This window comes from Ochotona curzoniae, unplaced genomic scaffold (genome assembly GCF_017591425.1).
Source record: "Ochotona curzoniae isolate NIBS_2020 unplaced genomic scaffold, NIBS_Ocur_1.0 scaffold_4683, whole genome shotgun sequence".
Classification (NCBI taxonomy): domain Eukaryota; kingdom Metazoa; phylum Chordata; class Mammalia; order Lagomorpha; family Ochotonidae; genus Ochotona; species Ochotona curzoniae.
In genome coordinates, this window is record NW_024467121.1 from 2887532 (window position 1) to 2903263 (window position 15732).

A 15732-nucleotide genomic window follows, 5' to 3' on the forward strand; every position below is an offset into this window, starting at 1 on the left:
ATGGTCTTCAGGACTGTCAGGGTAACTTTATGTGAGATTTTGTGAGTCAGCACATACTCAGGAAGGATAGAAACACAAATGGAACCATTCATGAGATGAAACCAGAGCAGAAAATCAGGTAATATGCAGGTCAAAGGATATTAAATCTTTTGAAAGGAAAAAGAGAGAGAGAGAGAAACAAGAAGAGGACAAAAAATGGTAATTCCTGAAAAGGACTGAGCTATCCAGAGCTGCAGAGAATACCTCTCCTCCCCCAAATTCATGTCCACCAGAAACCCACAAATCCAGCCTTTTTGATACAATATGCAGATGCGTTCAAGTTCAGATGAGGTCATCACTGTACTTGGCTGGGTCCCACATCCAATCAAACTGGTGTCCTTATATGAGGGAGGTTTTCTCCAACACAGGAGGAGATCAAATGAAGACTGATGCAGAGATTGGACTGACGAATCTGTATGCCAAGGAAAACCAAGGCTTTCCAGCAATGAACAGAAGCTGAAAGAGATTCTTCCCTGTGGAGAAGCTTTGAAAGTGATGGCCCTACCAACACCTTGACTTACCACTTCCACCTTCAAGATTAAAGAGCATCAATTTAGGCCACTAGGTTTAGGGTGCATTTTACAGACGCCCTGAGACGCTAATGCATTCCCATGATTTGCCTGATAAGTAGAATGGTCAAATTCTTATGCAGGCACAAAATGGCAACAACCTTCAGTGTGACATGTAAAAACATGTAAATATGTAAGTTCTTCTTACTCCACTTTGTATTAATTAATTGTCACTTATACCTCCCATTTTAAGGTTAAATAGGTAGCTGGTCAAGGATACAGTTAGAAAACAGAAAAAAAAAATCCACCATTGAGAAGACTAGAGTCAAGTATTGCTTTAGCTGGAAAAAGGCACCAACAGGAACTAAGTTGTTAAAAATGATTTTTTACTATTGAGGAATAAGCAAAGGCTTAGAAAGACTGACTTCATAGGGGCGTTCTCTCTGCCCCAACTTTGTGATAATTCATTTTGTACTGATTTCTATACAGTTATTAATAATGAAATAGAATTATCTATTTGCAATGGTAGAGACAGGCAAAATGTTCAACAATAAGTTAGTGACTGGAGAAATAGATAAAAGAAGCTAAGAAATCAAGGATGTCCATTGACATAAAAGTGACAATTAATTACTAAGCATTACATCATCGAAATATCACAATTAAGATTAGCATGGTCATTTGACTATCTGGGATGCTGTGGTCTATATATTGAAGTGTTTTATCTTACAATACCATTGAAGTAGCATAAATTCAAGGAAGCAATTTTTAGAGGTCTTCTCACAATATAAAATTTAATAGCCTGTGTATATGAAATGATGAAACATTTATTTTAACCCAGAGAAGTATAGCCAAATTAATTTCATCATCTTTTCATTTTGATTAACTGCATCCATCTCCCTTCAATCTGCTCATTCAAAACACATTTTAAAAGTATTTTCTTAGTAGAAATTCTTTGCTTAAAATTCTTCAAGATAAATCAATCCATCTCTCATTTTCATGTAGTTTTGAAATTACTGAAGACTACTGGACAAAATATAGTAAAAATATTTGCCAAAGACAAGAAATGAAACCAAAGAAACTGTAGTATATTTTTCTGCCAAAGGGTACACATGGATACTTTAAGAAATCTCCCTTGCAGGCAGAAAAGAAGAAACATGTTGTCATTGAATGATTTCCAGATACAACACTCACTTTTCTGTTTTAAGTATTTCTTCTAAACCTGTGCTCTTTCCACTTCATGCTGTGGGCAGGCAGCCTCTCCCATGCACAAGCTCTGTGAGCCCCCAGGGATCTTCTTCATTCTCCTTCCCAACTTCTTCGCCTCCCTCTGCTGCCAACCTAACCTTTCTTCCCCAGGGAGGTCATTCCACTCCAGCAAATGCACAAACATGGGCAGGACCACACCGATGGCAGTGCCCTCTGACCCACCCAGCTCTGTCTAAACCATCAGATGTGGCCATTGTATTGTTCTCCCTGATTGCAGTAGTTAGGGTGCAGGGCAAAGGCTGCAGGCAGGCAGCCAGGGTAGGTCTCTAGCTGAGAAGGAGGAGAAAAGATCAAATTAACCAAATTCTCATGCAATCATTGAGCCATGAATTAAGCCAGTCTGTTTTGGGGGTTGCTATTCTTTTACCCTTCACTTGATTCCTTTTCCTTTTAAGTTAATTTGTGGACCTAAACCTTGGCAACAGACCAGATCATCTCTGGTTTCTCCTAGATTGGTAATACTACCTGCCATGTGCAGTAATTCCAAATGAACACCTCACAAGTGAGAAAAAACATCATTTTGACAAAAATGGACAAAAATCAGCTATTCTGAAGTTTGTCAAGCAATGTACTCCATCCCCGCTTGCCCCTCTCAAATTTTGCTGCTACATGAACCTGAAGAAAGAATTGACTTTTTTAAATTTAGTTTGGAACTGTTGGAACCAGAACACTAATGACTTGGGAAAGCTTGCCCACATTTCTTTAAAGAACATGGAATGTTCTTTGTAATGGAAAACTGTAGGGAAAAATTACTTCATTTTAGGCAGAGTGCAGCTCTTTAAAATACATACTTTGGGGCTGGTGCAATAACTTAGTGACTAAATCTTTGCTTTGCATCCACCAGGAACTCATTTGGGCACCAATTCGTGTTCTGGATGCTCCATTTCCCATCTGACTCCCTGCTTGTGGCCTCTAAAAGCAGTAGAGGATGGCCCAAAGTCTTGGAACCCTGAACCTGCATGGGAGATCTGGAAGAAGCCCATGGTTCCTGGCTTCAAACCAGCTCAGCTCTGGCTGTTGTGGCCACTTTGGGGAATGAACCAGCATATGGAAGATCCTTCTCTCTGCCACGCCTTCTGTCTGCATATCTGCTTTTCCAATAAAAAAATAAATAAAATGAACCTATAACATCTGCCTCCCCACACCACACACACTTTGGAGTTCAACGTCATATACGTGGTTTGTGTCTTAATTGTAGCCCTAACTGGACTTGTGAATTTGGGTGAGTTATTCAACTTCTCTAAGGTTCCTGTGTCAGTTTCCTCATCCATAATATGGGGATGATGTTGCTTATTGAACAGAATTACTGGAAAGAAGAATTAGATAACATTTTAAAGCACGGTGCATGTTGAGCATCATTTTTGAAAATGCAAACAACAGGGCCCGGCGCGGTGGCGCAAGTGGTTAAAGGTCCTCGCCTTGCACGCCCGGGATCCCATACGGGCGCCGGTTCTAATCCCGGCAGCCCCGCTTCCCTTCCAGCTCCCTGCCTGTGGCCTGGGAAAGCAGTCGAGGACGGCCCAAAGCTTTGGGAACCTGCACCCACGTGGGAGACCCAGAAGGGGCTCCTGGCTTCGGATCGGCATAGTATCGGCCCGTTGCGCTCACTTGGGGAGTGAATCATCGGACGGAAGATCTTCCTCTCTGTCTCTCCTCTCTGTATATCCGCCTTTCCAATGAAAAAATAATAAAAATAAATCTTTAAAAAAAAGAAAATGCAAACAACAGCAAAAATAAATGAAAAGAAATTAAATGAATGCAATAATCAATACTAATCATATTTTCACTCAGTTTTTATGGGCAATATAAATGATCTTTATCATATTCAATGTCTTAACATAAGTTTGCATTTAAGTGTGAAAACCTGTATCATTTAGTCCGAGAGTAGTCTGCATAACTTGGAGAAAAAACATCAGGGAAGAAAAGTATCTCAATGTCATGACTCACAGACGAAGCATCATTCTCTACCAGCTCTTCTGCCATGCAGTTCCCTTCTCACATCAAGGGTCCTTTCTTAGTCTTGTGAGACAATGAGGACTGGTGTTAGTTTCTGTGAGTACACAGTGGCATTCACATAAAGCAACTGCTTACATATGTTAATATTTGAGACAAATATCAGGATACTTAAGTAAATAAACACAAACAGAACTGTCTGAGGACAAACATGAACATTCTATTGAACCTTACATTTGTTCTGTGCTGGCTTACTTAGTTTTGACTACTACAATATTTGAAACTGAACACACACACATACACAAGTATACGGTTTTGGCTTTTTTTTTTTCCCATGTTGTACCAAGAAAAAGCATGGAATCCCCTGGAAAGTATATACAACTTCTGTCAGAAATGTTGCTAGGAAATAAGAACACAAACAGAAGATTCAAGAAAGTCCTTTTGGCTGAAATCTCAAGGACTGTTATTAGATTGTGCAATATATAATTTGGGAAGGTCATGGCTATTGGAGGAGTTTTATTTTTCTTTTTATAACTGTTTCAGGATTGGCAATGGAATGAGAACTCAACTTTTTCAAACAGTAGCAACATGGGAATTGGGATGTAAGGCTTCTAAAATGCTCTTACTGTTGTAAGTTGGAGAGACAACACTAGTGAAGGTCAAATCTGTGTCTGTGTATTTACTGTTGTTGTCAAGGAAGCAGAAAATGTCAGGGTTTAGCTTTTCCATTCATTCTGGAAGGTCTGAATATGTTTAATGTTACCTCTTACTGCCAGGGCCTTGCTGGAATAACTCTGAAGCCAAGCCAAAAAGAACCATTGGGGTTTCTTTTTAAATTATTGTTCTACTTAAACAAAGAGGAGTTATTGATAAATTCTTTCTTTAAAAAAGAAAAAGGCTTGTCCATTAAGGAATTCTTTGTAAAAAGATATGTAAAATTTGTCATAAGCAAAAATTAGAAACAACATTCTAATGCAGAAATATGAGCTTTGGTTCTACATTAAAACAATGTTTGTTTCCAGTTTCTACACATTGGAATATTTTCTAATAGATCATGAAGTCGAGAAACCAAAACATGTCAAATAGGCAAAAATACCCACCATAGATGGCACAGGATATGACTGCATAAATGTAAGAAAAAGCCTAGTTTTTAGGGAAATAACTTTTAACTGAAAAGGAATCAGTGGTTTTAAAAGTTTCTATTTTGTTAAAGTTTCTAACCAAACCAAGAGGTTGCATACAAACTTAGTGAATGTAGCTGAATCATCCTTGATCACAAAGAAGGTTGCTTCAGAGGTGTATGGACAATGCTTTACCATTTCTCTCTGGAACATTCTCTCTAACACAGCTTGCCAGGACCCAACACTGTTAAAGCAGTTTTTGAGACCAGATGGGATGATTCACAGCCCAACTCAATGAGCACACCCTGGCATCTTTTTGTTGACCACAATTCATAAAAATCAGATTCACAGAATACTTTACACTTTTAGTTTTTTAGTGAATTTTTGTACTGTGCAAAAGTAAAAATCAGGACAGACTAGAAAATGATTCTTCAACAATAAGAAGACTACTATAATAATTTTTAAGCATGAAAACCTGGCTAATAATGATCCTACATTTCAACATTATGAACTTTGAAGAAATTACTATGAAAGAGTATGGTGATTGGTATAATACTTTGTGTGTCATTTTTATTACAGTATTGGTCACTTAGTCCTTTAATGTCTTTGTTGGAGGCTAGTTAGAGGTGGTATTCTCCCTGGGTTTTCATCCATCTCAACTGGCAAATCTGCCTGACTCAGAATGGTCTTCTCGGGTCACTGTTAGCCTGTAATCCATGATTTCTTCAGCTATCATCAGTTCTGTCATTTCCTGCTCCTATCCTAAAATAACAATGGTTCCCTATTCATTATTACATTAAGCTCACACTTGATGGTTTACTTTCAGAGTTCTGTAGATTCTAACTCCACTAGACTTGGCAGCCTTACATCTTGCTGTCAGCATTAGGATATGATTGATTATACCTTTTTCTTTGCTCTTGTTGACCCAGGCATTGTCTGCCAGTTCTTGTTCAAGAAGGTTCTAGAGTCTGAGTCCATGAAGATTTTCCTCAATGACTCACCAGCCATACTACTGAAACCTCACTGTTTGGAACTTCTGCTAATTTGCTACAATTCTGTTTCTTAAAATAACATTTATTTTATAATCCTTTAAATATCTTGCATAGATTTGGACATAAATCCTGTCATGTTCTTAACTCCAAATTCACTTGCATGATTAATTCCAAAATCTCTTTCTGTGCCCCAAATCCTCATCTAATTTTCATGCCACACAAGGAAACTGTCTCAAGAAATTCTCCCTGAACATTTTACAGTCATCCATAATTAAGATCCAAACAGGGCTCCTTATTTCCTTCTTGCCATGGTCTTTCCAGGATTCCCTATCTGTGGGTCATTGCACCAACAATTAGAAACATGGAATCAACCCTGACCTTTCGTTCAGAGATTCACCCACTTCCTTCCCATCAACTCTGCCTAACCTGCCTTCTAAACATCTCCTGAAAACTTTGCTTTCCCCTCTACTAATTATATTTCTTCTTGTTCTAGTATAGTAGTCTTCTAACTGGCCACCTAATCTATCTCCTTTCCTTTTTTGTGTATCCTTCTACTTGTCAGAGTCACAATCCTAACACATGCATCCATCAACACCACTAAATTTCTTGTTTCTACATTTACCGGTGGGTGGTCTTTCATCAAGGGCAAAATAAAATCTAAACCATGGCATCATCTGTTACCAACTATCCTGCCTCAACTTCTATCATTTCTTTTCACTCAGCATTTCTCAGATTTTTGCTTGTTATCAGCCCTCTAAGGAGCAGTTTTAGGTAATTTATTTCCAAATTTTCTACCAGAAAAATTTTTTAGTATTGATATTAATGTCCTATATATCTGTTATGTACTATACACACATCCCTGCATACAATTTGATCATATATGTACATTTACACATTTTTTTTGAAATAGCATTTTTTCTCTTTCCTCCAAGCTGTTTTCAGCTCCTGGTGGTGGTGGGGTGCGCAGGGGAGTGATGCTCCCATACATGGGACTGTAGCTTTCAGAAGTGGTGGAGAAGCTGAAACATACTCAGGCTCTCCTACTTCCACTTAGAAACCCTTACCTCCAGCAGATATTTGCCCTTTGATGAATTTTACACTATTCTTTAAAGCTCAGACCATATATCAAAGCTGCCTGGAGGATCTTTCAAACTCTCAAACCTCAATATTCTTATCTGGGATCCCATTGCATCAGGCCTTAGGGACAGCTGTCTGGGCTTGGTTTGTCTCTTTTACCAGAGGACTAACTCCATGAACTCTAGGAATGCTGTCTTCCTCCCCTCCTTATGGCCTGAAGTGTGTCCTTGAAAAGAGTCACACGTGGCCATCATAACCCCCAGGCCCTAGGAAGTAATTGTATTTGGAGAAAAGACCTGTGAGGACACAGGGAGAAGGAGGCTGTCTGGGAGGCATGGAGAGAAACATCAGGGGACAACAACCCTGTCCATATCTTGAACTTTTAGCCTCCTGAATGCCAGAGAATAAACTTCTGTTATTTATGCTACCCAGCCTATGGCATTTTGTTTCGATAGTCCATCCAAACCAATCCTCCTTTGTTCCAAACAGGATGGATGAAAAACTTCTCAATAAGTGCCTGAATTCAAAGGTTACGTGCAATTCCTTAACACAATTCACAGCTGCAAGCTGTCTGCGCTGCACAGCATTTCTCAGAGTTCAGTAAACTCAACCTCACTCTCTGTGTGGGATTGCTTTGCATTCTTATAAAAGACAATTAGGTTAACAAGATTATAAGATACAAAATATTTTGTCCTTGAAGGGTGAATTTCCACAAACTTCATCACACATATTCCAAGTTATAAAAAAGAGTAAAAATTACAGCAAAAAGAAGTTTCTTACAAAGAGCAATAATAAACACAGATGACAGATGACCAAAAACCATTTCACAGAAAGAGGTCTAGGATGAAGGCTGGCTGTGCAGAGGCCTCCTGACAGGGTTCTGAAAATATGTTTTTTTTTTTTAAGATCTATTTATTTTTATTGGAAAGGCGGATATGGAGAGAGGAGGAAAGACAGAGAGGAAGATCTTCCATTCAATGATTCACTCCCTAAGTGGCCGCAACGGCTGGAGCTAAGCCAATCCAAAGCCAGGAGCCCGGAGTCTCTTGCAGGGTCCCAAAGCTTTGGGCTGTCCTTGACTGCTTTCCCAGGCCACAAGCAGGGAGTTGGATGGGAAGCGGGGCTGCCGGGATTAGAACCGGCGCCCATATGGGATCCTGGCACATTCAAGGAGCGGACTCTAACCACTACGTTATTGTGCCTGGCCCTGAAAATATGTTTAAGAAGCTCTTATGGGATTGACATTATGATCCACCACATTAAACCACTGGTTGGGCTGCCAACATCCCATATTGCACTGCTAATTAATTTGGTTACACAGCTTTTGAGCCAGCTCCTGCTAATGTGCCCAGGGAAGCAGCTCAGGAAAGATTAGGCACTTGGGCTGCTGCCATCACATGGCAGAACCAGATGGAGTTCATGGCTCCTGGCTTCAGCCTGGTCTGGCTCCAGCTTTTGCCAGCATATGGGGAGTGAAGTAACCGATGGAAGATCTCTCCCTTCTCTGTTTCCATTTCCCTCTGTCACTTTGCCTTTCAAATAAATACATAAAGTCTTAAAAAAAAATAGCCTTCTGGTGTAGCACTTCAGGCCCACAGGGTGGCCCAGAGCTGCTGGTTTCTTTTCAGACTGATTCATGGGAGATTTTAGAATGATTTTACAAATGCTCTCCCCACACCAATCTCTGAAAACTCTAAAGACCTGAAAACTCTTGTCAAAAAAAAAAAAATCCAATTCTAAGGAACAGCGCTCATTTGAGAGGCTGATGTCATCTATCTCCCCGAAGAAAAGGCCACACGTTCCTTTGTGGAGTCCCTGGGTGACATCACCTCCTGATCACTTAACCCTCCCCCGCTGGCTCCCAGCTGAAGGCCTCACTCCCTTTTGCAAATGTCAGTCTATTGCTCACAAAGCTCCTTGACCTTGTGTGTACACTGGATTCCATTGCCAAGGGAAAGCAGGTCTCTGGGAGCAGGGAGGAGATGTGGGGAGGGGCGTGCGCAGCTGGCTGGGAGGCCGCTATTCACACAGCTCTCCCAAAGTTCTCTATTCCCTGCAACAACCCAGACGGAGGCCCCAAGGCAGCTCCTGGACAATGCCTGGTCCTGTGAACCTATTAGCAAGGCAGGGCGGCTGTGGCCATTTCTTTCTTTCCAGGGCGGGACTCTTCTTTGAGGGGCTGTATAATGGCCAGGCAATGTGGCCTCATCTCACGTCTACAGAGCCACTTTCAAATTGAACCCACAGAGAAAGCCCCTTTGTGAATCTCCTTTCTCAGAGCAAATAGGGAGATTTGTGCAGGCGACAAAGCCCATTCTGTATCTGGGTTTATTTATTCGTTAGTGAAGTGAGGAGAGTGTGTGGGGATGCTTTTTCAGCAGCAATGCACAGGAAATGGTGTTGCCTGCTGGAGATCTTAAATGTTGGAGGCAGAACATTTTTTTAAAGGGGGGTGGTGAGGAAGAAGGAGATTCTGATTGCACAGTTTGGAAAAGTGTGGGAGGGAAGTGAGGGCCCAACATGTGATTGGCTTTTAATGCCAATGGGGTGAGCATCACCCAGGGAGGTCCTGAGTCCTCGGCCTGGTTCCAAGCAGGCATCTACAGCGGCTGTGCACAGGTCACCATCCTGAATTGTTTTATACTGACATGCTGCAGGCCCCAAAACAAACAAACATTTAAAAAATTACTATGGCACCTGAAAACTGAGTAGTTTGTTGTATGTGTTTTGTATTTTAAGTCTCACAATGTGCCACGTTGCCTAGGTTCCTTCACATTCTACTTGAGAGTCATCTCTGAACGATGACAGATCTGCATTGGGAGAGAGGGTTTGGCACCATGGCTGTGTGAGTCCCTGCCAAAGGGGACTCAGCACCAGCTGCTCTGAACTTCTCTAGGCCCTCTAACTTCCCCTGCCACCTCCCACTACAGGCCATTTCTACCTGCTACCCTCAGCTTTCTCCTCCTTGCCCATGAACTCCTGCTTGTTTAGATTTTAGCTCATAGGTGCCATTCTCATGGGAGAATGATCACCTACCCACACCAGGCCAGCTCTCCTGTGTATCCACTCACGGCATCTGTCGGATGTCTAAGTATCTGTGTACTTATGCTGGGTGTCTGTTTCTCCTCCTGTGAGAGGAGGGTTATGGTAGCTAATCTCTGTCACTCTATGCTCCCAGCTCCAGCACAATGCAGTGTAAAAAAGTTCCGTAGTATCTATATAAGGAACAAACAGATGAATTACAGATCATCTTCAGTTTAGCAACAACAGATTGAAAAAAAATGAGGGTCCCCTCCCCTTGAAGAATTTTTCCTCTTTGTTGATTTCTCTTTTCAGATTATCTGAAGTTGAAAGCATAATTCAGACGCAGAGTGTAACTTCAGTACCTGTGACACTGAGTACAGAATGTGATATTCTAATTTTGCAAAGATCTAAGTCATTGAAAGCTCCTTTCCGAAAGATTCTTCCCAACTATAACCTACATACATACATACAGTTAGGAGCACAAACTCAAAAGCATTTTTAAAAATGTTCAGTTTTGGCCCTGGCCATATTTTGTTGCATAATCCTGGCTCTAAGCTTAGCAGTTTTTTTAGTAACTGGTGGAAAGTTTTGAAATAATAAACAGGAAAAGAGAATGGACAGAGGGTGTCTTTTATGCTTCTCAAGGAAGACTGAGTCCAACCAGAGCTGGTAGAAAAAAAGATGTTTCCTAATAAGAACTCAGAGCTTTCCTCAGAGGACTCAGCATGTTGGTTGGAAGAACCAACCCTGCAGTCATCCAAGTGTGGCCACTCAGTCGGGCTCCTTGGATGGCTTTGGGCTAGGATGGCTCAAACAGCCTGGAGGGCTAGAGGAATGAGTGCCTGAGGAGATAAGATCAGTGAAATCACTACTTAGGACACTTCTTATCCTGAGGAAAAACTCAAATACTTAGAGTTTAAAAATGGGCAATAGTCAAGGCCCCACTGCTAACAGTTTAATCCCATCCCTGGAAGTTAGCAGCCAGCCTTTGTGTACTTCAAACACAAACATTCCTACATGCATTAAGGGTTAAGCAGCACTCCCAGAGCCCCAACCAGAGCCTCCTGGTTAGGATTTCCCAATCTTTACCTTCTGACTCCTGGGAAAGTGTTCCCCTTGGTGGGACTCTAAATGCAATAAAGCTCTCTCTATCCCAGGGATTCCATCCTGCCACCATTTAAGACCAGCTGTTAGGACAATGAGCCCCTTTAGCACCTCAGGAGGATTCACCAGACCCTTGGGAATATTGTGGGCCTACTATTTCCCACCTCCAAGCTTTCCATTCATTGCTATCTTTCTCTGCAATGTCATAGGCATTGCCTGCAAACTGGTTAGAAATGCAGATGAGTGGGCCCTACTCCAGACCTCCGGAATCAACATCTTCTGTTGAGCAAGATCCCCAGTGACTCACACGCACATGAATGTCTGAGAACCACTGCCTTGAAGCACAACCCTAACCCTTGGCATTCTGATCATTTTTCAGGAGTCTCCTTTTCTTTCTATGTCTTTACACTGTAGCTAGTTTACTTAGAATCATGATGTTTCTTTGTCACAGAATACCAGAAATAGATTGCACTGCAGTGATGAATCAACTGTTCAACTATACCCTTTCATTTAATGGTTCAATAACTTAACCATTCTAAAGTTAAAACAAAACACTTGAGGAAGAGGAAGATCCATAACTTATAATGATTATAGATCATTTACTTTGGAGATTCAAAATCTATGCTTCACCCTACAAGGAGGTTTGGGATTTCTACTGAGTAATTTTTTTTTAAATGGCAAACTCCACATTTACATTTTAAGAGATACACCCAGTCCCCAGTTTATGGCCTTAAACAAGCATAAATAGATGGTCCCTAATTTATGCTAGCTTAATTTATTACAGTTTTACTTCATAATAGTTGGAAAGTGTTAATCAGTAGGAACCACAGTTTCAACTTCACATTAAACATCCTATTATATAAAATATGCTTTGTATTAGATAATTTTGCTAAATATAAGCTAACGTAAGTATTCTAAACACCTATAATGCTCAGCTATTATGATCAGTGGGTTAAATGTAAAAAAAAAAATGTTTTTTCCACTTACATACTTTGTATTTATGATGGTTTGCCCCAATTGTCCATGTAGAGGTACATTATGATAAATAGAGCATCTGTTATAGTCCAGTTACATACAGCTCTGATATTTATACAGTGAGTATATGAGTAACACATACTCATGCATACTCATTTTGTACACCCCAAGATTTGACCACCTGTGCTTGATCTCAGGTGTAACATGACAACTCTACTTCTCTGCCTAACTCATTGATATACAACACACTGGCTGAGCACTGCTTCTAAAACGCCTACAAGAACTTCACTTTTCAGGGCTAGGTCACTCTAGGACACTGAGGTCCCAATCTTTAATCACCATGGAGACCAGTTAAGACACAGATAATTGGGTTTCCCTTCAGAGTTTGTGAGTTAGTAGGTCGCAGTGAGGTTTCAGAATTTTGTATTTGACAAGTTTCAGGTAATGTTGCTGTTACTCTTTGATGAAAGGTTTTGAAAACTGCTCTGGGCCCCTCTATCCATAGTCTGGTCCACATGTCAGACCTCTAGGGGAGGAGGAGCGTCATCCTCAGAGGCAGTATTATCTTTACTTGCTCCCTGTACCACTGGTTTCTCATGCCTCTGATGTGCGCCTCTACTCTTTTCAACATGCCCTAGGCATTGTGCATTACGATGTAAAATCTTTACTTCTATTCCTCCTCTCAACCTCTTTCTTCTCCTTTCTCTAATCTCTCACTGACTTAAAAAAGATTTATTTCACTTATTTGAAAGGCAGAGTAGCAGAGATAGAAACAGAGAGCAGGAGAGAAAGAAAAAAGAGGCGTCTTCCATCTGCTGGTTCACTTACTAAATGGCCACATGGCGGGGGATGGGCCAGGCCAAAACCAGGAGTCCAAGCACATGCTGCTTTCCGAGGCAAATTGGCAGAGAGCCAAGGGAAAACTGAGACTTGAACTGATTCCCACGTGGGATGCTGCCATGGCACAAAATGTGTCCCTTTGACTGACTCACAATTTTCTCTTTAGCCCCATCATTCTTTCTCAATGTCAAGGTCAAGATGAGTCTTAAATCTCATTGTATTCCACTGCACCTGGGAGACTACCACTTCTGCTTGCAATGCACTGGTTGTACCCAGATACAAATCATCATCTTCAGAAACTTCATTCTGTTCCCTCCTTTCTCTAAAGCAATATATCACTGAAACCAACTTACACAATTAGTCCAATCCTTTCCATATTGCCTTATTATGTTTTCAAGTCACAAGGGATTTACCAGAGCACAACTCCCTTGTAGGCAGAGTGGTTCTGCTCACTTGGAGTATACTTCTCTAATCCATGAGGATTTAACTTGCCAAGTTCTCTGCCATCTGAATTAATTTTCTGAAGCCCAGCATCTGATGATTTACCTAATTCCTGCAGTTTGTTCATGGTGTTGTTTGCAAGGCTAGAATTGGAAAGGACCCATTCTCAGATGGCAACTTACAATCCACCTGAAATCAGCATGGGACTTACCTTGAATGAACCACTGCATCTGAAACCCTGTCTCCTTGTGATTCACCCCGTCTGTATGGAACAGCACGTGAAGGCTGGACCTTGTGGTTCCATCTGGCGGAGGTTTATTTGTTCCACAGTAGCGTCCTATCCGCTGTGATCCATCATAGAGCTGAAATCACAAACACCCCGATGTAAAATCATTTTGCATGGCATGTCTTATGGAAAAAGCCAGGTCTCCTCAAAGAGCAAATGTTGGTCTCTTCCTTCAAAGCCTGGAGATAAACTGGCTGAGGTGGATTGAATACAAAAGGTTTAACGTAAGAATTTAAAACAGAAAATTATCTAGACAGAATTTCAGAGATGGATGGATTTAATTTCTAGGTCCAATAGATTGAGAAATCCAGCTATTTGTTTCTGGCTTTATGTGAACCTACAAGTCCAAAATATAACCCAGCACAGAATAGGGAAATGATAGAGCAGATGAGCTACTTTCACCTGTCAATGATGCAGAGCAGATGCTCAATGAGGGCTAACTATCACAATGCAGGATGTAATTTTTAAAATAAATAACCATAGAAGAGTCAAATTCCTTAAAAGATAAGAAAAAGGAAAATACAAAGACAACTCCTACTGAAAACAAACACTGTTAATGCTTTATTTACATTGTGAATTTCTTTTGTCAACATATTCCATTTATGTACATGTATATATGCAAACACACATTTACAGGTATATACTTGTCAGATCACTTTCCTTGTTTACCCTTAAGAATGTCAATAAATAATGGGTTTAAACATTTTTAAGGGCAGTGCAAATGCCACCAATCCACTCTACTTACAATTCTATTGTTAAAGACACACCCAAATTTCCTGTCAGTTTTAATATTTGATACTTTCAATGTTTCTTTAAAAAGACCCCTATAAAGGAAATTTAAAAAGTAAATGGTGTGGAGTCATTGTGGTCACAAGAAGTGGGAATCTGGTGCAGCCTAGTTCAAAGCTGTAAAAAATCATAGGCTTCTCCCACTGAGCCCCGAAACTGGCTGCTCATCACATGTACATGCTCTTGAGATGTCAAGGAAGACCAACAGAGATTTCAAGAGAAGTCCAGAGGCCCATTATACTGTCCACCTTTAAGTACTCAGCCTGAGCACTTTAAACAAATTAATATAGGTGAGGTTTGTTTTTGAGGTTTACCACATTAGCTTTCTTAATACCATAAACCTGTTCTTTTGAATGTGCATATTTATTATGTTTTTAATATTCTACATTTTGGCAGGAAACATAATGAGGAAGGGAAAAAGAGAGGAAGAATAAAACAACATGAAAAGTGGGAACAAGAGCAACAGCCCTTCATTGGCCGTCTCAAGTTCCCTAACACAGAGAGCAGAAGCATGTGGGTAGTGGGTAGAAGGTGCTGTCTCCAGCTGTAGGTGTCCAAACGGCTGCTCCACTTGACTATGTCTTTAGATTAATTCTCAGGTAGGAAGTCCTCTTTGAGATGAGTTAAAATAAAAATAAATCTCTGCTCCCCAAGTAGAGACAAAAATAGGCAAGAAAATGTTCTATGATCTTCCACAAGACAAGTATTTTTCCTCGCTTTGGATTATGGTGTAATGACCAAAACTTAAATTATTTCACCTTTGTCTAACAAAACCTAAGGCAAAATTTCTCTGGAATCACAATCATTTTTAATTCAGAAAAGCTTACAAACACTGGGAAGCAACTTGCTTAGGAATCATGTTTTGATTTCACACAAGAATTCTGCAGAGTTCTACAATATGGTGTATGTGCCTTTTAGTTCAGCAAGGTTACATTTTTACATGACCTAAAAGAGTTTTTTTGCTTTTTTCCCTTCCTTTTGGATGAGATTAATTGAGTCAAGTAATCCCAGAGACTCAGTGGTAGTAAAGAGCACATTATGAATGGGTGGGGAGAGAGAGAGAGAGACAATAGCAGTGGGTTTCAGGGAAGCACTGATAAATGACAGTTGCTTTATGCCTTTGAAGGAGATGTTATACTGAGCATCAAATAGAATTTATGAAAATGCTTAAGTGTAATGCCAAATAAGCCAGTGAATTAATTAGTATAGAACAATGCCTTAATTAGGAAAAATATCCATGCCCCTAGAATTATGCCATTTTAATGTTCACACTTAATTAAATCAGAATTTTTGTTTTTATTCACAGACATGGCCAA

General features: G+C 40.4%; 1 protein-coding gene across 1 annotated transcript in view; it reads right to left on the reverse strand.

Moving 5' to 3' along the window:
* The window catches only part of CUBN (cubilin), a 228532-nt gene that overhangs the window by 132698 nt on the left and 80102 nt on the right, over nt 1-15732 (reverse strand). Inside the window, exon 32 of the mRNA XM_040968271.1 lies at nt 13553-13703. Coding sequence (XP_040824205.1) covers nt 13553-13703 — 151 coding nt within the window. The remainder of the gene's footprint in view (nt 1-13552; nt 13704-15732) is intronic.